The 26,320-nt window shown below is 39.7% G+C and overlaps 1 protein-coding gene across 1 annotated transcript; it reads right to left on the bottom strand.

Annotated features, from left to right (window-relative positions):
* Positions 1-21,895: 21,895 nt before the first annotated feature.
* LOC149404514 (homeobox-leucine zipper protein HAT4-like) lies at positions 21,896-23,777 on the bottom strand. The gene is made up of 4 exons (XM_089606259.1): positions 23,460-23,777; positions 22,852-23,192; positions 22,687-22,766; positions 21,896-22,604 (listed from the first exon to the last, which is right to left on the bottom strand). Exons 1-4 carry the CDS (start codon positions 23,647-23,649, stop codon positions 22,322-22,324), a joined length of 894 nt encoding a protein of 297 aa, XP_089462385.1. The 5' UTR covers positions 23,650-23,777; the 3' UTR covers positions 21,896-22,321.
* Positions 23,778-26,320: the final 2,543 nt, after the last annotated feature.

Genomic DNA, 26,320 nt, shown 5'->3' with positions numbered 1-26,320 from the left:
CGAATGAATTAAAAAAACATATCATTTGAAGATAATATAAGCCTAAGAACAACCTTAAATTTTGGACGAGTTGTAATAACTTATTTAATGAATATAGCATCTGCAGAAATGATAATGACAAATATAGGAAAATGCTAACATAGAAACTTGAAATTGAAAAACAAGTCAAAATGTCTACAACCCAAAATACTTCATAAAAAATATAAAAATTAAAAGTGCAAACAGGGGAAAGACATTGATCATTAATCATTTGAAGACTTGCATCCCCTCTTGTTGTGGCCCTGCTTTCCACATTTGCTGCAACGTTGACGGTATGGGTGAAATAACTCGGACTTTGATCGATACCTCTTCATTTTTGGCATTCCAACTTGTCTTTTGTAAACTGGTGGATTAATTACATGAGCATCTTCAGGCAAATCCCACTCGCCTACGTCTTCAATAGGGACAATATCTTGAGCGTAGATGGCAGCATAATTTTGACTAGTGTAATATGAACGAACAAAATCAAATGGTTTCAACTTCCTACGGTATAACGCCGCAGCCGCATGAGAGCAAGGAAAATCATCCAATTGCCAAACGCGACATGTGTACATGTCTTTTCAGCAATGTCGACAATTCGGCGAACGGCACCATCAATAACCTTAAGCTGTTGGTCATTGATAATGTTAACCTAAAAAGCAAAAGAATAAAGCAAATTATTAATATACGATAATTAACACTAATTTCCACATTTTACCAGTAATTTTTATCGTGAAACATACCTCCATCGTCTGAGCATCATCTTCAGAGTTAAAAAGAATACCAAAAGCATGCTCAGTAAGACCAGATATCATTCGTGGGATAAGTTCTCTCTTCTCATTAAACCACCTTTGCAACAAACTCCGATAACTCAAAACCAAACAAGCAACTGGCCAGCCACGCACTTCGTTCATCACATAATTCAAGCATTCAAAAATATTTGTCGTCATTACATTATACCTTTTTCCCATAAACTGACTCCGCGACCACAATTCTGGCTTCGCATCCAGTAAGTATTGTTTCATGCTAGGCTTAAACTCGGTCATCTTTGCAAGCCTATAGTCAAAATCTTTTTTGGTATATGCCTCACAATTGTAAAAAAGAGGCCCATAATAAGCTTTTCCAAACTTTATCTTCACATTCGCCCAAATATGTTGCATACACACTGCATAATTAGCCTCGGGAAATACTGCATGGATAGCTTTTGGAATTGATGTATTTCGATCTGAGACAATAACCAAACCATCTCTAAAACCATAAACTACCCTGAGATGAGTCATGAACCAATGCCAAGATTTGTCGTTCTCTGAATCAACAATACTAAAAGCCAAGGGAAAAAGATGATTATCACCATCTTGAGCCGTGGCCAATAGTAATGTCCCGTGTGATTTACCTTTGAGAAAAGTCCCGTCCACCGAAATGACAGGATGGCAAATCTTCCAACCATGTACAGAAGCCCCCATTGCCAGGAAAAAATATTGGAAATTTCCATGTGCATCAGTTTCTGTTACTGTGTAAGTCCCTGCCAACACAGATAATAAACGTTAATTACAGGAAATTATCTCATTGTCCATATTTAAGTATTCATAATGGAAATAAATGAAAACAAATGTAAATAAATAACATGTTCGTCTAAAAATATAAAAACGGCTATATGTATAGAATCAAAACAAAAACAAACATAAAACTTTCAAAGATACAAAATTACCTGGATTCTTCTCTTTTATCATATCGTCTACAATGGGGAGATGAGAATATGATTTGTCATAATCACCGCAAATATCTTGCAAAACCTTGGAACGAGCCATCCACGCTTTATAATAGCTAATCTCAACTTTGAAACGCAAACGCATGATCTCCACAACTGCTTTTGGTGTATATTTGTCAGCCATTGAGCTTCGGAAATCATTGTTAACAACTTTGCTAATCAATGAAGATGACACTTGTTTATGACGATATATAAGGTTCTTTCCAAAGCAATTATGATCTTTGTTGAAAGACCTAATCACCCAAAATTTGGAAACAGAACATACACTAGCATTGAATTTCCACGAGCAATCAGAATTCAAACAAGCAATACAATATCGCGTCTTGCTAGACCTTTTCACCCGGAATTTGAAATTGTTTCTCAACGCAATAATAGTCAACACTGAAATCATTGTTTTTTTACTAAAAAAAAATGTTATTGACATCAACTTCAACATTCATCGGCCAGTTTTTCAATTGCGTCTCGTCAAAAACAATTCCACCATCTAGAAACTTTTCATCAACCAAGCTCATAGAATCACATTTTTCCAAAGACTGACGTTCGAAAATCTTCACTGTTAAATAAGACAAATTAACAGTGAGAGTCGGACCTAAAAGCAAAATAATATGCGGAATGAATAATTCTCATTAACAAATAAAGGGGTATTTATACACATACAATCAGGAAAACCTAATCAGACTCTAACTAAACCCTAAATAATAAAGCCCATCTAACAATCAGCCTATTAGGCTATTTAATGATAATACACGTTAATAAGCAAGAGAGGAACAAAATTACACAATTAAACAATGTACATTACGTGATTTAACAATCCCCCTCAAGTTGGTGCAAAGATATCTATCATGCCCAACTTGCTTATAAAGTCTTCAAACTTCAGCTTGTAGAGCCCTTTGGTGAGAACATCTGCTAGTTGTTCTGATGTTGGGACGAATGGCATGCATATTTCTCCCATTTCTAGCTTTTCTTTGATAAAGTGACGATCTATCTCAACATGCTTGGTCCTATCGTGTTGAACCGGATTGTTGGCAATGCTGATGGCAGACTTATTATCACAGAATAGCTTCATAGGAGTTGTGAACTTGATTTGTAGCTCATTCAAGATGCCTCTGATCCAGAGGATTTCACAAATACCTTGGGCCATAGCTCGGAACTCAGCCTCTGCACTACTCCGAGACACAACAGCCTGTTTCTTACTCCTCCATGTTACAAGATTACCCCACACAAAGGTACAATATGCTGAGGTTGATCGCCGGTCATCTAAGCACCCGGCATAATCAGCATCTGTGAATACTTCAATCTGCCTCCCCTCACTCTTTTTGAAGAGAACTCCTTTTCTCGGGCTTCCTTTGAGGTAGTGAAGAATGCGATACACTGCCTCTAGATGATCATTGGAGGGGCTGTGCATATGCTGACTTACAAGACTCACTGAGTAGGCAATGTCAGGCCGAGTGTGAGCTAAGTAAATGAGCTTTCCAACCAACCTTTGGTACCTTGCTTTATCTGCCTGATCCTCACCATCTGACTTTGAGAGTTTATGGTTTGGATCAATTGGAGTAGAGGCAGGTTTGCAGCCGAGTAGACCTGTCTCCTTGAGTAGATCAAGCACGTACTTTCTTTGTGAGATTGCAATCCCCTTTGATGATCTGGCAACTTCCATACCTAGGAAGTATTTAAGGCTTCCTAGATCTTTCACCTCAAATTGCTGAGCTAGGAACCTTGTCAACTTGCTGAGTTCAGCCTCATCATCACCTGTCATCACAATGTCATCCACATAAACAATCAATATGGCGAGTTTACCATTTAGAGAGTGTTTGTAGAACATGGTATGATCACTGTGGGCTTGTGCGTATTGCTAATCCTTCATTACCTTTGTAAATCTGCCAAACCAAGCTCGTGGAGATTGCTTGAGCCCATATAACGCCTTATTTAGGAAACACATTTTCCCATTTGTATTCTGGTCAAATCCCGGAGGGGGCTGCATAAAGACCTCTTCTTCTAGTTCTCCGTTGAGGAAGGCCTTCTTGACGTCAAATTGTCGTAGAGGCCAATCAAGATTCACGGCAAGAGAGAGCAGAACTCTGACTGTGTTGAGCTTGGCAACCGGAGCAAAGGTCTCCTCATAATCAAGCCCATAGGTTTGAGTGAACCCACGAGCAACCAGCCTTGCTTTGTACCTGTCAATTATTCCCTCAGCATTATACTTGATAGTAAAGATCCACTTGCAATCAACCATTCGTTTTCCCTTAGGTAACTCAGTCATCTCCCAAGTCTCATTCTTCTTAAGAGCTCTCATTTCCTCTAAAACAGCTTCCTTCCACTTAGGACTACTTAGAGCTTCATGTATAGAACTAGGAACCTCATCAGTCATAAGATTAGTGGTAAAGGCTCTAAAGGTAGGAGAACGGTTTTGATATTAGACATAATTAGATAAAGGGTACATGGGAAACTTTTCGGCTTTTCTAGTGGTGCAATTTCTGGTTCCTTTTCTAAGTGCAATAGGCTCATCTATGCTTTCTGACTCATCTAGGCTTTCTGACTCATCACTCATTTCAATGGCTATGGGTGAATTATGGATGATAGGAGATGTGTTACCTTTGCCTGAGCTCGGTTCTGATGATGACAATGCTGGAGTTTCTACTTCATTCTCTGATTGCACTCTTGAGTTAACACGGAAATCAGTACTTGGTTCCTCAATTGAATCAGTTCTATTTTCATTAGATGATGAAATAACATTGGGCACACGTGTAGGTAAAGGTACAGAATTAGGCAAGGTGTGATTTAATTCCCAAAAACACTCTTCATTACCATTTATCTCCCCCTGAAGAGAGTTTTTCTCAAAGAATGGTTTGTTTTCAAAAAATGTGACGTCCATACTTACAAAGAATTTACCCGAGCTGGGATCATAACATTTAAAACCTTTTTGAGTTGGTGAAAAACCAAGAAAGATGCATTTTATTGCTCTAGGGTCCAATTTTCCTCGTTCATGATTATGAATGTGAACAAAGGCAGTACACCCAAATATTTTTGGAGAAAGATGTGTGAAACATTTATTTTCAGGAAAATACGTTTTTAGTGTTTTAATGGGAGTATTATAGCTAAGAACTTTGCTAGGCATTCTATTAATTAGATATGCAGCAGTTAGTAAAGCATCTCCCCAAAAACGTTTTGGAACATTCATTGAAAACATTAGAGCTCGAGTAACTTCAAGTAGGTGTCTATTTTTTCTTTCGGCAATTCCATTTTGTTGAGGTGTATAAACACAAGAACTTTGATGGATTATGCCTTTTTCAATTAAAAACTCACCAAGGATTTTATTAAAGTACTCTCTACCATTATCAGTTCTTAAAATCGTATCCGGCTATTAAATTGAGTTTCAACCATTTTGTAAAACGTTTTAAACATGTTTTCAGCCTCAGATTTATCCTTTAAAAGGTATATCCATGTGTTTCTAGTATGATCATCAATGAAAGTAATGAACCAACGTGTACCAGTTATATTTTTTACACGTGATGGTCCCCAAATATCACTATGAATTAAGGCAAAAGGTTTTGATGGATTATATTTCAAAGTAGGAAAACTAGACCTTTTGTGTTTTGCTAATTAACAAACTTCACATTGCAAAAGATCAATATTCTTATTTTGAAACATAGAAGGAAACAAATGCTTTAAATAACTAAAACTTGGATGACCTAAACGAAAGTGCCATAACATTATTTCATCATATACTGAAAATAAACTAGAACAATGAGGTTTCTTAATTTGTTTACTCAAGGTGTTCTCGGATGTGAAGTAGTAGAGCCCTCCATATTCTTTAGCACTGCCAATCATCGTCCCCGAGCTTAGGTCCTGAAAATCACAACAAGAAGGCACAAACGTGAGTTTACATTGTGAATCAATTGACAATTTATGGACAGAGATCAGGTTATAGGCAAGTTTAGGAATATGAAGGACATTTAATAGGGTCGTTGATGGGGATAAAATAATTGAACCTTTCCCAGCAATTGCAGCAAAAGAACCATCTGCAATTTTTACTTTTTCATGACCAGAACAAGGATAATATGTGTGAAAAAGATAAGATGAGCCAGTCATGTGGTTTGTAGCACCTGAATCTAAAACCCATGGATTGGAATTTTCTAGGGTGGTTTTTAGGGCTGCTACATGAATACCTTTGTGTGCTAGGTTTGATGAGGGCTGATGAGATGACCATAGCTTAAACAATTGCTCTAAGTTGTCCTTAGAGAAGGAAATCTGATCTTTAGTTGATGATGAAGCTCTAGGGCTGCCTGGTTGAGACTTTGGCGGCTGAGACCACTCCATGAAATTACTTACATTCAGCTTATGAGAAGTAATGAAATTAATGGAATGGGAAAGAGAAGAATTTTCGCCTGGGTTGATAGAATTAATTCCACCAGACTTAGAGGAATTTCCAGTAAAGCTGGAATTATTAGAATCGGCCATGAGAGTTTGGTCACGAATTCTAGAGGTGTTTAGGGAAGGGTTTGCGATTTTGTGGCTCTGATACCATAAAAGCAAAATAATATGCGGAATGAATAATTCTCATTAACAAATAAAGGGGTATTTATACACATACAATCAGGAAAACCTAATCAGAGTCTAACTAAACCCTAAATAATAAAGCTCATCTAACAATCAGCCTATTGGGCTATTTAATGATAATACACGTTAATAAGCAAGAGAGGAACGAAATTACACAATTAAACAATGTACATTACGTGATTTAACAGGACCACCTCTAACCAAGTTAACGTTTAAAAAAAACAAGAAAACATACTAGAATTCACCAACGACCAAGACGCAGAAGCCATCGGAAACAAATGGTTTCTTCAGGCGCAGTTTTTTTTTTTCTTCTGCTATATAAAATCAGCTGCAACAAAAAAAACGTGAGAATGCTTGTGTTTCAAAAATTCAAACGTTCCAAAATTTAAAAGCTAACTGCTTCCTTAAAAACAGCAACAAATATTATGTGAAGAATAATACGTGAATTAAAAAAACACACGCACAAACAAAAAAAGAAAACGTGTCATAACACCCTTAAATATAGAAGTTAATTGACCTAATTTTAATTAACCCCCTCACGCTAAAAAATACCAACACATAAGGAAAGAAAAAAAAAACGTGTCAACAACATTAACACACACACAAAAAAGTAAAATATATAGAAGGATAATTAAAAAAACTACCTTAAAATATTGAAGGACAAAAAAGTAAAACGTAATTTGCCACCTAATACGTTTGGCTATTTCCCTAAAAAAACTCCAAACATAAGTTAGATCCCAAACCTAACGTTATAGGTGGCTTAGTTAGTTACAAAACTCTTTTAATTTTGTCTTTTATTTTATCTGAAGTATTGTGAGTTTAAATTATTTATGGGCTTTATTTATATTAGTGGGCTAAAGAAAATCCTTTTAACACCCTTAAAGGCGGCCCATGCCTGGTCCTAGAGACCATATGACCTAGCTTGGCTGAAAGAGAAAAAAAAAAACAAAAAACACACGGCTTAAGCAAAAGGAAAAATAAACAACATTTTTATTTATTTTCTCATCCTTTCTCTTAATGCTTTTCTCTCTGAAAATTCTGAAAATAATTGTGGTTTGTTCTTAAGTTAGTTTGTGATCGTTCGTGGAGAAGTATTCCTGGTTGGCTCTCGTGTTTGAGTTGTAAAGAACAAGTCAGATTTCGGTGGCTTTGAGAAGAGGTTTTCAGATTTGATTGTATGAGTGTAAGGAAGGTGTTGATGGTGTGTGACTATGATATACTGGATAGAGCTTTTCACTGAGCTCGAAGTGAATTATCCCGGTTATAGATGAACCACTATTATCTTGGTGTGTTTGTTCTTTTTTTTTTTTTTTTTTTTGAGAAAACGTGGACGGGACCACGGAGATTATATTAAACCCTCACTTAGGTGGCGGAGGAATACCGTGGTTAAAAACATGGGCTAATACCACGGTGGTCGTTCACGACCTCTTGTAAAGCACAAGGAGACACGAGTCCCAACCACCGGGCGCCCGCAGCATGAATAAGAGCAAAGCGAGCCATATTATGGGCGGCTCTATTACAATCACGAGAATGAAACAGAAAATCCAAAACCAAAAAATTAGAAGACAAGACCTTGATGTCGCTAAGGATCGTTCCTAGCTCCGTCACCGGGATAACGCCACTCCGAATAGCCGAGATAACCTCCATGCAATCAGATTGAATGACAACTTTCTTCCAGCCCATATCACACGCAAACAACATACCTTGAAGAATCGCCGTGGCTTCCGCATGAGGAGGGGATAGTCCTTGGCTCCTCGCAGCGATCTCAGACGCCAACACCACTCCCCTGGAGTCCCGGGCAATGCATCCAACACCCACCACATCCTCATGCGCGTCGATAGCCGCGTCGACCGAGATTGCAATCATATCCTCCGGCGGGGGTTTCCACGACCGAGCCTGGACAGCAGCCTTGGGCTGCTTGTGGACGCTTAAGGCACCTTGGTAATCATCGACGTAGCCGCATGTCCATTCCACGAGATTGCCCGGCGCCCACGCGCTCTTCCCGGCACAAATATTATTCATGTGGTTCCATAATTCCCAAATCAAAGCGACAAAGAATTCAAGATCACGTACCTTAAAGGACTCCATAACTCTCCAAAAAATGCCTACCGTGTCCGCACCATTTGCTTCACGCACCACCTCCTCGAAGCCCCCGATTTTCCATACTTTTCGAGCCCATGGACAGCCCCAAAAGGCATGAAAAATCGTTTCCGTACCGTGCTTACACACCGGGCAGCGAGCATCTTTAGTGACGTGTCTCCGTTCAAGCACCGATCGCACCGGGACCCACCCTTTACACACCCTCCAAGTGAAGAGCTTAACTTTGGCAGGGAGTTGTAAACCCCAAAGTTTTTTCCACCAAACAATATTACCGGAGGGGGATGAAGGGCCCGTTGTGGCCGCTGCGGACGTAGCAACACGGTATCCGCTCTTAACGGAATATTCGCCATCTTTTGTGTAGTGCCACCGCAGCGTGTCTAGGGCTCCGGAACGGCTCACGGGGATCCCAAGGATAGCTCTCGCATCTTCATTAGAGAACATATTAGAAATAAGTGGTCGCATCTTCATTAGAGAACATATTAGAAATAAGTGGTCTATCCCACTCCCCACTCGTAGTTCGAAGCTCCGACACTTTCATCTCCAGGGGGATCGGGGGGGGATCCAAAAGACGGAAACTAGGGGGCCGGGGGATCCACTTATCACCCGCAACTGTCGTCGACTCACCATCTCCAACCTTCCATCTCGAGCCCCCAATAATGAGCTCTTTCCCCCAACACAAACTACGCCACACTAACGACCCATTTGGCCCACACGTAGCGTGAAGAGCCTCGCTGTCCGGGAAGTAGCTCTCCTTAAGGACTCGATGAACAAGGCTGCTTGGTCTACGCATAAGTCTCCACATATTCTTGGCTAGAAGTGCTTGGTTGAAATTCCCGATATCCCGGAAGCCAAGACCCCCCCTCCGACGACGAGTTCCTGCCATTTGCACTAATGTATTTTCTTCTCTTCACCGTTGTCGCCCCACCAAAAGCTAGCTACCGCTTTATGAATGCAGTCAATAAGGTGTCGGGGGAGACAGAAACAACTTGCAACGTAACTCGGAATAGCTTGAAGGACAGCTTTTATGAGAACCTCTTTTCCAGCTTGAGAAAACCAAAGTCCTCGCCATGACTTTATTCGCTCCCAGACTCTTTCTCGGACGAAAGCGAACACTTCAATTTTCCTCCTTCCCGTAAACGTGGGAAGCCCCAAGTATCGCTGGTGGCAAGGTGTAACGGAAACTCCAAGCAGGCGCGCAAGATCAGCCCCGTAAGCCCCATCCACCTCGGAGCCGAAGCAAACATCCGATTTCGAGTAGTTTATCACTTGGCCCGAGGCTTCCGAGTATGCCGAAAGGCACCGAGTTACCACTTCGCTCTCCTCTCTATTGGCTTCAAAGAAAACGATGCTATCGTCCGCAAAGAATAAATGAGATATAAACAGCCCCTCATAGCCGAAACTCACACCCCGAATATCCCGTTGGATTTCACTTACCCGAAAGAGGCACGAGAGGCCTTCCGAATAGAAAAGGAAGAGGAATGGTGAAAGCAGGTCCCCTTGTCGAAGGCCTCTACCCGGGGTTACCTGACCATGGATTGTACCGTTGATGTTGAAGGAATAGCTCACCGATTTCACACATCTCATGATGATCTCAACCCACCGCCCATCAAATCCAAGCTTCATCATCATAGCTTCGAGGAAAGGCCACTCTACTCTATCGTAGGCTTTGGCCATATCTAACTTCAAAGCCGCGCACGCCCCATTGCCAAACCTGCCTCTCATCATCGTGTGGATTGCCTCGTAACATATCATCGCATTGTAAAAAATAAGCCGTCCTCCCACGAAGGCACTCTGGTTCTCCGAAATGGTACCTTCCATAGCAATTTTTAGGCGCTCAACTAGGCAGCGGGATATCACCTTGTAAACCACGTTGCATAAACTGATCGGTCTAAAATCCTTCACCCTCTCTGGGTTGTCAACCTTCGGGATGAGAGTGATGATGGAATTGTTGAGCTGTTTCACCGAGTTACCGCCATTAAGCACCCCTAGACACACCTCTTCGACTAAACCCCCGACCACACTCCAATATTTTTGGTAAAACAGGGCCGGGAAACCATCCGCTCCCGGGGCTTTAATGGCATTCATCGAGAACACCGCGCGCTTGATATCCTCACCGGTAAAAGGTTGGAGCAGCTCTGCATTCATCTCCTCTGTAACTCTCGGAGTCACCTTATCACACACAAAATCCATCGCTTCCGAAGATGGGTTAGCCGAAGAGAAAATGTCTTTAAAATAAGAAGAAATAACCTTTTCGATGCCTTGCGCCCCCTGAATCCAAGCTCCAGCCTCATCGTAGAGACCTTTGATGGTGTTGCGTTTTTTCCTCGTGGACGCTTTCCGGTGGAAGAACCTCGAGTTTTTATCTCCACACTTCATCCAAGTAACCCGACTCCTCTGACGCCAATACATCTCATCCTTCTCCAAGAGAGCATCAAGTTGGCGTTCTTCCTTGCGGATCGCCTCAAAATTCATTCCCGAGTTAGATTTACTCACCATACGGAAGATCTCTTTCTGCTCCTCAATCCTTCCCTTCAAACCCCTCCGTTTTGCCAACCCCCAGTGTGTAAGGTTGTTTCGGCAAAGCTGGAGGGAGGCCTTCAATCTCTCGCTGGCCGGACCGTCTCTCGCCCCCTCCCAAGCCCTCCGGATCTTCTCGGCACACTCCTCCTCTTGGCACCAGGCTTCCTCGAAGAAAAATCGGCGTGGCCCCTTCTCAAAGCGCCTTCCCGAGCATCTCGAAGTAGTAAGAAGGAGTGGTCTATGGTCCGATCCCCAAAACTCCAAATGGCGAACTTGAGCGTCAGGGAACATGTTAGACCAATCCGGGTTCATGAGACAGCGGTCGAGCCGGCCCTTGCTGCTGCCCGGCTTGTCACTACGTCTCCATGTAAAGATATCACCATCAAAACCCAAGTCCAAGAGATCGCAGTCTTCCATCATCAAACGAAAATCTTCCATCAGCCCCGGACCACGAGTACGTCCTCCACTTAACTCCGTATTGGAGGCCACCTCGTTCAGGTCACCCCCCACGAGCCAAGGTAGGGACCCTCCCGGTCGAAGTCTCCGGACTAGGTTCCACGAGCATTTCCTTTCGGAGACAATCGGATCGCCATAAAGACCCAGGAAGTTCCAACATCTCCCATCATCTTCTGCGATGACCCCCGCAACGTGATATCTCGAATAAGACTGCACCGCAAAACCAATCGAATCTTGCCAGAGAACCATAAGGCCACCGCTCCTTCCAACACAATCCACAGTAAAACAATTTTCAAACCCCAAGTAAACACGAACCCTCTCAGCCGTACTCTTCCTCAATTTCGTTTCCGATAAGAAAATTAAATCGGGCTTGATTGAGTGAGAGTGCGATTGGAGGGCTCTCCTCGTCCGGGGACTGCCAAGTCCCTGGACGTTCCAAAAAACGCCAATCATTGCGATCGGCGGCCCTCCATACCGAGGGGCGCCGCTTTGGAATCAAGAGGGATCACGACCAAATCCTGAGCGTTGGAAACGATCGTGGTCGAGTTGGGTTTTGAAGCCTGAGTAGAATCCTCCTGCGGTGGCTTCAAAGGGTCCGCAGGAGAATGAGCACATATATCGTTGGAGTCCCCGTCAAGGAGTCGTGCCATCTTCTCAATCGACTCAACGATATCGCCGTCTTGTTGCTTTCGCTTACTGCCAAGAAGGTGTGTTTGTTTTTTTAGTTTGCGTTTTATTTGTTATAATAGCAGTGCGTCCGATTGTATAAAGTAATTAACTATTGACCAATAAAAGTACAATATGGACTAAGACTTGCAAATTCTCTCTCAAGCAGTCATTTCCTTAATTTTTCAATTTTATAGTGAACTGCAACCTAAACTCCCCTTAGATCGATGATAGATCTTCTCACTTCTCACATCCACGTGATCATCTCTTGAAGACCCTTCAGCGATAAATGCACAATACACACCAACAATCCTAGTACATACGCAAGAAATTGCGAATTTCCTCTTGACTCGAGCACAATGACGAATAGCACAAAACCAAAGTCAATAGAAAGTAAATTCGTTGTGAAACAAAGGTTAATTCGATAATCAAATTCCTATAAAGATGTTATCATAATCGAATAATAACTTTATTGGAATCGCGCAAGATCATAAAATTAAATCCGATCACATCTCTAACAAAATTGGTACTAAAAATTCAAAGACTTAAAATTTTGCGCACGTGACAACAACTTTTTGAACTATAATTATATTAAAACCATAAAGAACCAACATAACGAGAATTTCTTTGGAAATTATTATTTAATGAATATCCTCTTGTTGGCTTCTCATTTTTTTTTCTTCCCAAATTAATATGTGCAAAGTAGACACCAAAAGAAATTCAGCATTGACGTTATTTGTGTATAACGAAAACAAATGCACTGCAGATGTAGAATTCATGGCGTAATAATGAGTTACAGCTATGCAACTCAAAAACAACTTCTCAAATCAGAATCAGAACCTTTTGAGAAAATCATTCATAAGCTTTTCGAAGTAAAGAACTCCACTAACATCATAAGAATCGCTGTTATTAGAAAACTATTCCATGTGACCAAAGGAAAAATGGTAGTTCAAAGACAGCAAAATTTTAGAATTATGGAGGAAAAAAACAAATCAGATTCGAGAACCAAATCCGATGGAATATTCTCGAGAGCAAGACAACTAGTTGAAAGCCTTTAAGTATTGTCCAAGATCTCCTTTCTCAATATCATAATTTAGATAAATAAAAACCAAACTTTATAGCATAAGTTATAACTCATCTGTTGAACGATATATTCTCCATAATACACGCCTAAAGAGTTTCCTACTTTTTAGCTATATCAGTTTTGTATATTAGGCTAGTTTGTTATCAGCTTTTACTGCGTTAATTAGTTTCCCATTATTACGTTATAATCTGTTGTAAATATGCCTATATATTCAAGGCACAATCAATGATAAATGCATCGCAATCCATTCTATATTCACACTGCTTATTTTTCTTTATGGTATCAGAGCAGATTCTTTCCTTCTGCGTTTTTTTTTATCTCCTTTTATCTTTGCGATATTCCATTCCTGCGTTATATTCCCATATGCTATAACATTTAATTCTCATTGATTGTCTCCATCAATATCTAATTCATTGCCATTCATGATATCAGTCATATCAATTATCATATCTTGATATACGTCCTCTGGCACATTTCAAAATCAAAGTATTGGCATATACAGTGCCGAAAATATATCTCTGCATTTATTGAAATCATATTCATATATCTCTGCTGTTATATCAACTATCAAAGTATTTTTTTTTTCTTTCACATTCATATATCTCTGCTGTTATATCAGCTATCAACGTTTTTTTTTTCAGTCAATCAACATGTCCAGCGAGGTGAACGCCACAGAAACGCACATGTCCGGTGAAGCCACTGTCGCTGATCCTCTGAATCAATCCAACCCGTACGCGGTTCATCACTCCGATAGTCCGTCCACTGTCCTCGTCACGCCCATTCTCACCGGCGACAACTACGGTTCATGGAGCCGAGCGGTCACCATGGCACTGCGGGCGAAAAGCAAGTTCAGTTTCGTCGATGGCTCCTCGTCCAAGCCGACCGACGCGAACGCCGCCGTCAATTGGGGACGCTGCAATGACCTTGTGAGCAGTTGGATCCTCAATTCCGTCTCTCCCGAGATACGACCTAGCATCCTATACGCTGAGACAGCTAGTCAAATCTGGATTGACCTCAAGGAGAGATTCTCGCAGTCAAATGCTCCTAAGATCTATGAACTCAAGCACTCCATTTCCGTGCTCAAACAAGATGGTATGACTGTTTCCCTTTATTTCACTAAACTCAAATCCCTATGGGATGAATTGTCCAGCATCGTTCCGATGCCTCCGTGCATTTGCGGTAACGCAAAATGGCTAGTCGATCAACAAAATCAAGACAGAGCCATGGAGTTTCTACAAGGTCTCACCGACAACTATTCGGCGGTTCGAAGCCAAATCCTCTTGATGGAACCTTTTCCATCAGTCCAGCGAATTTACAGCCTTGTTCGCCAAGAAGAAAAGCAACAAGAAATCAACCTTCGCTCCACTGTCTCCGCCGATTCAGCTGCCCTTCATGTTGCCAAGCAATCAGCTCCAAACAATCGCTCATACGGAAAGCGCCAACGCCCTTTTTGTGATCATTGCAACCGTCATGGCCACACTCAAGCGACATGCTACCAGATCCATGGCTTCCCCAACAAAGATCAGCGGCAAAGCAACTCCGGACCACCTGCAAAGCCCTCGGGACCACCCGCGGGAAGCTCGGTACAACCAGCGACCTCCTTCACAGCCGACCAATACAACCGTCTGCTGTCTCTCTTGGCCAAAGACTCGTCCAATGATGCTTCGGCAAATTTAGCAGGTACGTCGCTTTCTTGTACATCCCCTAGCTGGATCATTGACACTGGTGCATCTAATCACATTTGTACATCTTTATCACTATTTTCCTCTTATGCTCCTATAAGTAAAAATATTTGTGTCCAACTACCTGACGGTTCGTATTCATCGGTGACTCACATCGGTATCGTTAAGTGTACATCTTCACTTATTCTCAAGGATGTGTTCTTTATTCCATCCTTCAAATTCAACTTGTTGTCAATCTCACAATTAACACGTCAACACAATTGTGATGTAACATTTTCTTCCACGTCTTGTTTATTTCAGGACCGTTCGAAGAACACGACGATTGGTCGGGGTAATGTGCAACAAGGGCTCTACTACTTGGATGTCACTCATTTAATAAATTCAGTTTTTTCATTTCAGCACTCCAAAAAATTTGATCTTTGGCACTCACGCCTTGGACATCCTTGTAATTCTCGTTTTCATTTTCTTGTTAAGCATTTTCCGGATATTGTTGCTAATAAGAATTTTATTTGCGATGTTTGCCCTCAAGCAAAACAATCGCGCAATTCATTTCCATTAAGTGTTACCCGTTCTTCAAAATGTTTTGAATTGCTACATGTCGATATTTGGGGACCTTTTTCCGTTTGTTCTAAAAATGGGTCACGTTTCTTTCTCACTATCGTCGATGACTATTCACGTTGTACTTGGGTGTACTTATTAAAGCAAAAATCCCAAACCTTTGATATGTTCATTCATTTTACAAATCAAATACAACGTCAATTTCAATCCTCCGTTTCCCAAATCAATACAGGCAATGGAGGAATTTTTATTCCACAAATTCAAACCATTCGATCTGATAATGGTACTGAATTTCTCTCCACTAAATTTCAAAATTGGTTTCATACCCAAGGGATTGTTCATCAACGAAGTTGTATCTACACTCCTCAACAAAATGGGGTGGCAGAACGCAAACATCGTCATCTTCTCGAAGTAGCCCGCGCATTACGCTTTCAAGCACACCTTCCCTTATCCTTTTGGGGAGAATGCGTTCTCACCGCTGCCTATCTCATTAATAAAATGCCTACTCCGCTACTCAATTTCAAAACTCCACATGAACTCCTCGTTGGGAAAATCCCATCTTACTCTTCGCTCCGTGTTTTTGGATGTTTATGTTTTGCCAAAAACATGCATATTCAACATAAATTCGATGCTAGAGCCAAACCATACATTTTCATTGGTTACCCATATGGTCAGAAAGGGTACCGTATTTACGATCCATCTACTCATCGTATCCACGTTTCAAGAGATGTCATCTTTCATGAATCTACATTTCCATACCGCGACATCTCAAACCTTCCGACCGATCTCACAATTACTCACATTGATGATGACGATGGTCCTCTCTCACCTCAATCGAATCCAAGCTCCTCAGAACAAACTTCCACTCCGACCGACAATGAAATTGTTGATCCCCCAATCACCGAATCACCAACTCAGGCTTTATGCCCAAGACCTCGGTATGATCACCCTCATCGTGTTCGTCAACCTCCACCACATCTTCGTGACTATGTATGTAATGTCACTTCTACACCATCAACTCCATTTCCCCTTCAGCATTACATGTCATTTGACTATCTCAGTTCCTCCCATCGTGCCTTCCTCACAAATATTCTTCTCCACTCTGAACCTCAAACTTACTCTCAAGCGGTTAAATCTACTGCATGGCGTGATGCCATGACCGCTGAACTTCAAGCTCTCCACACCAACAATACGTGGACACTCTGTTCTTTACCATCCGGCAAGACCGCGATTGGATGTAAATGGGTATTTAAACTCAAATTTAATCATGATGGTTCGATCGAACGCCACAAAGCTCGTTTATGTGCCAAGGGATACACTCAAATCGAAGGTATCGATTATCATGATACTTTTGCCCCTGTCGCAAAACTAGTCACTGTTCGCGTTCTTCTCTCTATTGCCTCAATCCAAAATTGGCCTCTCCATCAACTTGATGTAAATAATGCTTTCCTACAAGGCGACTTGGATGAAGAAGTATTTATGAAACTACCACCTGGTCTTTCTCACATGGGGGACACTCGAGTGTGTAAACTGCACAAATCCCTCTACGGTCTCAAACAAGCCTCTCGTCAATGGTTCTCCAAACTTTCATCCACCCTCATTTCTCGAGGATTCCGTCAATCAACTTCTGATTATAGTCTATTTACCTATATTCGTGGCGCAATCTCTGTCTTCGTCCTCGTTTATGTTGATGACATCATTGTCACAGGAAATAATGACGTTTTTATCAACAAAACAAAATCTCTCTTAGCTTCTTCCTTCTCAATTAAGGACCTTGGACATCTCCGGTACTTCCTTGGTATCGAAGTTTCTCGTTCCAAAAAGGGCATATTTTTATGTCAACGAAAATATACGCTCGACATTCTCACTGACTCCGGACTGATTGGTTCTCGTCCCTCTTTATTTCCAATGGAACAAAATCTCAAACTTCGCCCCACTGACGGAACCCCCCTTCCGGACCCATCAATTTTCCGACGTCTCATTGGTCGTCTCCTATACTTGGCTGTCACTCGTCCGGACATTCAATTTGCTGTCAATACACTCAGCCAATTTATGCAACAACCTCACTCGGTTCATCTTGATGCGGCACACCGCGTGCTTCGCTACTTAAAAGGTACAGTAGGTCATGGAATTCTCCTCCCTGCCTCTAGTACTCTTTCTCTCATCGGGTTTTCAGATTCTGATTGGGCAGGATGCCCTAATACTCGCCGATCCACCACAGGATATCTCACAATGCTAGGCTCCAGCCCTGTTTCTTGGAAGACTAAGAAACAACCTACGGTTTCACGTTCTTCCGCTGAGGCCGAATATCGCGCTCTCGCTGCCCTGACATCTGAACTTCAGTGGCTTCATTCTCTCATGTCGGAACTTGGATTTCCCCAAACTCACCCCATCACTGTTCATTGCGACAACAAAGCTGCAATTCATATTTCTGAGAATCCCGTATTTCATGAACGCACCAAACACATTGAAATCGACTGTCATTTTGTTCGTGAAAAAATACTATCTGGACTAATTCCGCCGTCTTATCTACGTTCCTTCGACCAACTTGCCGACATCTTCACCAAGCCACTTGGTGCCCAGACGCTACAACGTTTACTACACAAGTTGGGCGTCATCGATATCTCTCCACCAGCTCCAACTTGAGGGGGGGTGTTGAACGATATATTCTCCATAATACACGCCTAAAGAGTTTCCTACTTTTTAGCTATATCAGTTTTGTATATTAGGCTAGTTTGTTATCAGCTTTTACTGCGTTAATTAGTTTCCCATTATTACGTTATAATCTGTTGTAAATATGCCTATATATTCAAGGCACAATCAATGATAAATGCATCGCAATCCATTCTATATTCACACTGCTTATTTTTCTTTATCATCGCATCATCTTTTATGGCTCTATTAGTATTAAATAAATTTATTGTCGGCTCAACAATGTTCTCTTCGATGCCTAATCACAACTCAACTTCTGCAGATGAAAAGTTTTATGATGTTAGCAAATTATATTAAAGTCTTAAAGAAAAAAAAATTAATAATCAAGTTATGTTGTCTTCTAACAATATTTGATTAAATGTTAGTACACATAATCCATTTAAGATGCCATAGAAATAAAGCAATATCCATTAGTTTTTGAAGTAAAGTAATGTAAGTATTGGAAGGAAAAATAAACACATAAAAACTTCGCTTTAAGATGTCACACGACATAAGATATTGCTTTCCAAAAAATGGCTAAACACAACAAGCTATCAAGTGAACAGTCAAATAGCCACTTTCCTAGATTCTGAAAATAAGAGCAACCGTCGAATACCTAAATCTTATTTCAAATAAACCAAGTCCTCAAATTGCGTTGTGACATAATATTGCAATTTATTGTCATAACTTGTTTTCAAAAATATCATTTTCTACTTTGCTAAAAAAAACCTCATTTTTTACTCAAATTTCTCCAAAATGGAAGACGACATATTTTATATTGCTATTATTGAAAGAAGAAACATCATTGAAACAAGTTTTTTACTGGAACGAAGAAAAAATTAACATTCACTGATGATTGTTTAAAAATAAAATAAATAAAAAATAAAAATAAAAAAGTAGACTTATTCTCCAACTCATAATATCGTAATACTGTTAATTGTGTACCAATATATAAGAATTATCACATAAAAAAGTAGACTTATTCTCCAACTCATAATATATAAGAATTATCACATCAATATATCTATTAAAAAAAATATATATCTGGGGATGTGGTCGGACAAAAAGAGTGACAGTGATATGCTAGTATATATGATATTCACTAAGAAGGATGGTATACATTTTCTCCTAATCACTGAAAATGTTATAAAATATACACTCGGTCAAGTGTAAGAAGATTTTTTTTTTTATATAACTTGAAAAAATTGTAGCGTAACTTTAATAATTAAAAAAGGAGCGCCAAAAAGCTGTATAAACTTTTAAAACTCCTTGAATTAATTTTGCCATATTTTTCAATATTTTATTGGCCAGTGTGTGTGTGTGTAAATAAATGTTAAGAAAACTATATAAATATTTCAGTGTGTCGCTCACAAATGCATGTCTAGATATATTACTAGCGAACCGGGAATTAAGACCCAAAATATTCTAAAACTCCACCGAAGTCCTATATGCCTAATTGTATAATAATAAAAAATAAAAATAAAAACTACCTAAAGAAATTCTAGGTTTCTTGGAGAAGACTTACTAGAGATACTGGAGACAAGGTGATTTGTGAATGCTCTCTTGAAGATCTGTCGAAGTGGTTGTTCAAAATACAATTATTGTAATAACGGTTGTAGAGGAGGCTAAAACTATTGTTACGTATAGGTGTTTCACAATAAACGGCGTCCAATGGTGATTCTACCTCTAGTCTCATTCTAGATATGGATAAACAACAAAAGATACACCGGAGTATCGGCAACCGGTGTGTGTGTGTGTGGATCTTTCTTTGAGTATCGGCAACGGACTTGGCATGAGTTGCTTGTTGAGGATATGGATACAGTGAGGGACAGCAAAAAATGTAGATTATGGTGTTAATATGAAGAAGAAAAAAAAGTTTAGAGGGGCTAATTTGTAAAAGAGTGTGTGACGACGTAACTCCTTGGATCATGCTCGACATTTGACGCGGTGGTGGCTCATTCTTCACACAAAATTAGGTCCTCCTATTGATTGTTTATTTGCTTCCATAATCATCTTCTTCTTGTCTAGGGGAATTCATTATTTATTGTTAGTGTATAAAGCTACGCGTGCAACGCACGCTAGCCTATTTATATATTAGCCATGCAGGCATAGACACGTAGGCAATTCTATTATGCCACGTAGGCAATTCTGTTATGCATTCGGTTAGATAGATCTCAGTTGCATCTGAGTATATAGTGTGTGAATCGTTGAGATCAAAGTAATGAGAATTCTCTTCATTCAACACAATTCATTTGTCATTCATTCTTTTCTCTAAACCTAATATGATATCAGAGCTCGGAGATTCTCTCGAATCGAATCATCACCGGCTCTTGATGGAGCTTCGTCTTCAATGGCGGCAAAATCCGGACCAGTGGTGTTTTCTCATTCGTTGTCGATTAAGCTCTCCAATGACAACTATCTTATGTGGAATCATCAAGTCTCTGCAGTGATTCGCGGTCACAATCTCCAATCCTTTCTCACGGAGACATTTAAACTAGCGAAGTTTCTCTCCACTGTAGATGAAAGATCAGGTTAGATCAATCAAGCTTTTCTCGATTGGGAGAGACAAGATCAACTCCTCATGTCTTGGCTTCTCTCCTCTATGACTGAAAGTCTTCTCACACGCATGATCGGATGCGATGAGTCGAACAAAATCTGGTCTACATTGCAACAATACTTCACAGTCCAAACGAGGACTAAAATTAAACAACGGAATGAATTCCTTGAAAGCACCAAAAAGGATTCACTCTCACTAAATGAATTCCTTCTCAAAATCAAGAGTCTTGTATATCTACTTTGCTCGGTAGGTCGTATTGTCACGGTCGATGCACACATCGGAGCGATCTTCGATGGACTCAGCGCTGAATATGACTAATTCATCACCTTGATTGAGACGCGAGTTGAACCATACAGTTGCTGAAGTCGAATCACTTCTTCTGTCACAAGAATAACGGGTTGAGAAACAAAATCAAACCAGTCACTCAGCCAAAATCACACAAAATTAGGTCTTCCTATTGATTGTTTATTTGCTTCCATAATCATTTTTTTCTTGTCTAGGAGAATTTGTTATTTATTATTAGTGTATAAAGCTAAGCGTGCAACGCACGCTAGCTTATTTATATATTAACCACGTAGGCACAGCCACGTAAGCAATTCTGCCACGTAGGCAATTCTGTTATGCATTCGATTAGATAGATTTAAGTTGCATCTGAGTATATAGTGTATGAATCGTTGAGATCATAGTAATGAGAATTCTCTTCATTGAGCACAATTCCTTTGTCATTCACTCTTTTCTCTAAACCAACATTTATAGAGTCCGTGATGGGTATAGATTCATTAATTTTAAGCTAGTTTCGTGCTCGATATATTTACTGTTGGCGCACATTTGGATATCTTGAACACTTTTACCTATTAGTTACATCAATGACGTCAATTTATCTTGAAATCAATACGTGACTTGAGGAGTCGGCAGTACTAGAGTTGTATACTCTTTTATCTAAACGAAATTTATTTTATTTCTCGAAAGAAAAAATAAATAGATCTTGGGGTCCATCAAAATTGCCCGAATCTGAACCCATCAACGAAGCCACACGAGGGACACACAATCCTTGAGATATCCATAAATGCCCACGAAATTATGTGGATTTGAATATTGTAAAATGTTAAACAAAACAAGTCAACAAGCGAGATTCAAGGCTTAACCATTTGAATGACTTGCTAATATATATTTTTCCAGACACAATAACAATTAAACGGGCGTGTTACGTCGAACAAAGTTCGATATAATTAAATATAAAGAAATAATCTTGAGTTTCAAAAAGTTCAAGATTGAAATTGATTATTAGAACATGACTAATTTACAGCCATAAAGTACCATCATCTTCCACATCGATCACTCCAAAAGGTTCCACTTCTTTTATTGTTGCAAGCTAGGAAGGGTGTACTGTGTACCAGATTAGAACTAGTATTTGTAATAATAAAATAATAAAAAAAACTAATCTAAAATCCTAGGAGACAAACCCCCCAACAAAAGAGGACCATGATGAGTCGGAAAAAAAAAAAAAAAAAAAAACCCACCAAATCACAGTTCCAACCACCATATCTCTCAAACCCACTCAGAACTTTTCCTTTACTTCTTTTTTACTTTCTATCTCTTCTCATATTTTTTTTTTCACAGTTTGTTTTCTTCTAAATAGGTAAGATGACGAAAACACCCTCCACTCAAGGGCGAGGCTGGATGGAAGCAGTTGTTGGGCCTCGCCAGAGCCCAGTGGGGATGGGCCGAGAGTGGTGGGCCACGCGCTCGGCGGGGACGGCCACGCGCTCGCAGGACGGGCACATGGTGAGCGTGGTCGGTGGGGTCATCTGCATGTAGAATTGAGGGGAAAGTTTCAGTGCTCTCAGCTCCTGAACCTCTTTCTGCAACCGCCTGTTCTCCTCCGTCAGATTCTCGCAACACCTCTTCAAGAACTCGCAGTCCACCTCCGTCTGCTTCAGCTTAGTCCTGTTATCCAAGTAATTATTTTATTAAGATGATCATCATTGATGACGTCATCAAAAGCGAAGAAATCCAATGAAATACCGACCTTGCCCTTCTGTTCTGAAACCACACTTCCACTTGCCTCGGCCTCAGACCCAGCTGCTTCGCTAGAGCAAGCTTTTGTTTCTGAAGATATCAAAATTCGATTAGAATCCGTACGGATCTTGTGTTCGTTGGATGAGATTTTTTTTTTTTTTTTTTTTACACTTACGGGATTGAGAGTGTTGTGCTCTTTGAAGCTCTCTTCGAGAACAGCTGATTGGTCCTTTGACAGCCTGAGCTTCTTTCTGGAAGTTTCTCCGTCTTCTTCGTCGCTGATTCCCCGGGAAAGCTCGTTCTCGTTGTCGTTTTCGTCGTCGGCGGCGATCTGGTCCGACGACCTCTCGCTTCTCTTTCCGCTCACGCTCGACACTGTGCTGTTCGGCGACGATACTCCGGCGTAATCGTCGCCGGCGCCGCCGCAATCTGCCGTCGTCGGAGGCAACAGGTTCACGTCGATCCCGCGGAGGAACGACCTCGTAGTCTCGCCTCTGCAGTTATCCGTACTCCGATCTGAAGATTCAGAGAAAACAGAGTTTAGTGACTATGTTTTTGTGATAATAACGTGAAGTTCCGATAACGAGTTCTTTGAACGCTCTTAAAGTCTCTCTTGGTTCTGATCTTGTTAAAGTTAAGAAAAAAAAAAAGTGGTCTCGAAAGTTGGTTTTTCATTTGGAGTACGTGCGATTAAAAAACACCCAAAAAAAAAAGCGTTTAAAAGAAAGTGTTTGTGAGCATGAATAGATCTCTGCAAATGAAATGAGCGATTCAGATCTATACCCATAGTAGTAGCAGTAGTATTAGGAGAAGGAGAAGCATGAAACAAGGCCTCACTCCAAGTGGGTTTCTGAAGAACATTAACGTTGAAAGAAGAAGAAGAAGAAGAAGGGACGTTATTGAGCTTCCTCTGGTGGTGAGGAAAACTCAGGCTCAGGCTCAGACCCAGATGTTCTTCTTTCTCAACCATCATCACTATACTGTTTGTTTGCACGAAGGAAAACAAAATGACAATAAAATAACTAGTTTTCTAGAGAGAGAGAGAGAGAGAGAGAGAGAGAGAGTGGGAACGGATGTTGTTGAGGAAGAGGAGATGAGAGAGATTATATAGGAGAGAGAGAGAGAGGTGATAAGTGATGAGAATGGGATGTGGTGTGTTTTTGGAGAGAAGAGAGAGAAAGAGGGGGGAGAGAGAGTGTGTGTTAACTTAAGTTGAATATGATGATGAGTTGGGGTGGGGGTATCAGGGGAGGCCAATAATCTTAATCATGGCTGTTGCTTCCCCAAATAATGCCCACTCTCACAACCCCTTCTGCTCTCTATTTCCATTTCAAAACCTTTTGACCACATGACTTTCTAGACCTCCTACTATTTACTTTCATTTCAATCAATGATCCCAATACTATTACGGTTACCGTTTCGGGACTCAGATTTTACTGATATCCGAAGATAAACTATAAAAATATTGTAAAATTCAAAAAAAAAAAAAAGCAAAATTATATCGTTGAGAATACCGTTACTGTCGAGAAATATCGTCAATTATCATACTTACCGAGAATAATGTAGTGAATAAATATTTTTAAAAAAATTCATACATAACATAAGATAAAAATTAAAAAAATCTACAATAATAGTATAAAATCAAAATAATGATAATATTCATGTTAAAAACCAACTAATTACATTTCATATTCTAAAATTAATTAAAATACAAAAAATAAAAATAAAAAAAACATTCAAATCTAAACCATATTTTCTGATGTAATCAAAAAAATTGGATACAAACTCCAATTAAACATAATAATGAAGTTAGAAACTAAGAATTTGAACTAAATCATCAAAAACTAACGATAAATTTCGTGAACAACACTAAATATCATCATTTTTTTAAGAATTACCGATATTTGACTACTTACCAGTAAATTTCCATCGGAATGCGTGAAAATTTGCCTGAAGACAACCGGAAAGTGAAATGATTCCCCGGAAAATACCAGAAACCAGAACGGTTTCCTCGGAATCTAAGAAAATTTTCGGTTTTGTACATAACAGTACCGAAACTCTCAAAAAAACAGTTTCCGGTCCGGTTTCCGGTCCGGTTTCCGACCGAAATCCGCGGAATTTAAAACCTTGATTTCAGTCCACAAAATGTCCACCAAATTCTTTCCTACTCTCTTTTCTGGTTGACAATCATTTTTTTTATGTCATTCTTTTGTTAGCAAATCATTTACAATTTTGTGACCCGAACATGATTGATTTGTGAGTCGTGATTTGAAATTTTTCTAATTACAAGCTTTAGTTAATTTTTATTTGCACAATTTTTGGCGTGGTATCGTGAAGGGATCAAGATATCGTGAATGCTATGACTTTGGAGAAATTATCCAAGCGAAGATTAAAATTGATGCGAGATGAGGGATGGCAAGCATTCTATGATCAAGTTGTTTCTTTTTGTGAAAAACACGGAATTGATGTTCCCGACATGAATGGTGTATTTAAAGCTCGAGGGAGATCAATACGTGAAGTTCAAAATCCTACGAATATGCATTATTTCCCTGTGGACTTGTTCTACTCAGTTATTGATATGCAACTTCAAGAGTTGAATGATCGTTTCACAGAGGCCAACACCGAGCTTCTTTTATGTGTAACATGTTTGTGTCCCAATGATTCATTTTGTGGTTATGACAAGCAAAAATTTATTCGTCTTGCTCAAATTTATCAAGAAGACTTCTCTCCTATTGAGCTTTTGAAACTTGAAGATCAACTCGAAACATATATTCTTGATGTGCGCTCTAATGAGAACTTTGATAGATTGCAAGGGCTTGGAGATCTTGCGAAGAAGATGGTCGAGACAAAAAAGGATAAAGTATATCCTTTAGTCTTTTTGCTTATTACGCTTGCATTAATTCTTCCTGTCGCTACCGCATCAGTTGAAAGAGCATTCTCTAGTATGAATTTTGTGAAAAATCGCTTACGCAATAGCATAGGAGACCGATTCATGAATGACAACTTGATCGTGTATGTTGAGAAGGAAATATCTGATAGCATCGACAATGAAGTAATTATAGAACGTTTTCAGCTTATGAAAACTCGTCGGATGCAATTATAATATGTACGTTGCTACATAATATTATGTTGTTTATCATCATATATATGTTAAACGTTTTGTTTGGTGAATTAAAAAAATATTGATTACTTTTTTTTTGTTTGTGCCCTTTTTCTATGAATTTCTAGATCCGTCACTGTATTAAGAGACCATCATAGATTGTTGATGTGTGCATTTTTTGGTGGAAATATTCTCTCGCACACTTTATTATACTAGTTGAAAAAACGCGCTACGCGCGAGTCAGCAATATTTAAAAAAAAAAATTTAAAAAGAAAAATAAGTAAAATAAAGTAAGTTTAGACTTTTAATTGTATTAAATATAATATACATAAAAAAATTATACAAAATATATTGATAACAGAGGGAGGAAAAAAATTAATATACATACAAAAATTATACAAAATATATTTATGAAAGAAGGAAAAAAAAATTCAAAATCGGAAGTAAAAAAAGAATCAAAACCGGAAGGGAAAAAAAAATGGTTCCACGTGTCGCTGCCTAGCGGCACCAGAATTCAAGTTGAAATAAAAATATATACAAAATA

This window comes from Urtica dioica, chromosome 2 (assembly GCF_054948205.1).
Source record: "Urtica dioica subsp. dioica isolate 48M chromosome 2, U.dioica_male_clone48M_v1_H2, whole genome shotgun sequence".
Taxonomy (NCBI): Eukaryota; Viridiplantae; Streptophyta; class Magnoliopsida; order Rosales; family Urticaceae; genus Urtica; species Urtica dioica.
The sequence above is the reverse complement of the archived record's forward strand: the minus strand, read 5'-3'. Positions and strand labels throughout refer to the sequence as shown.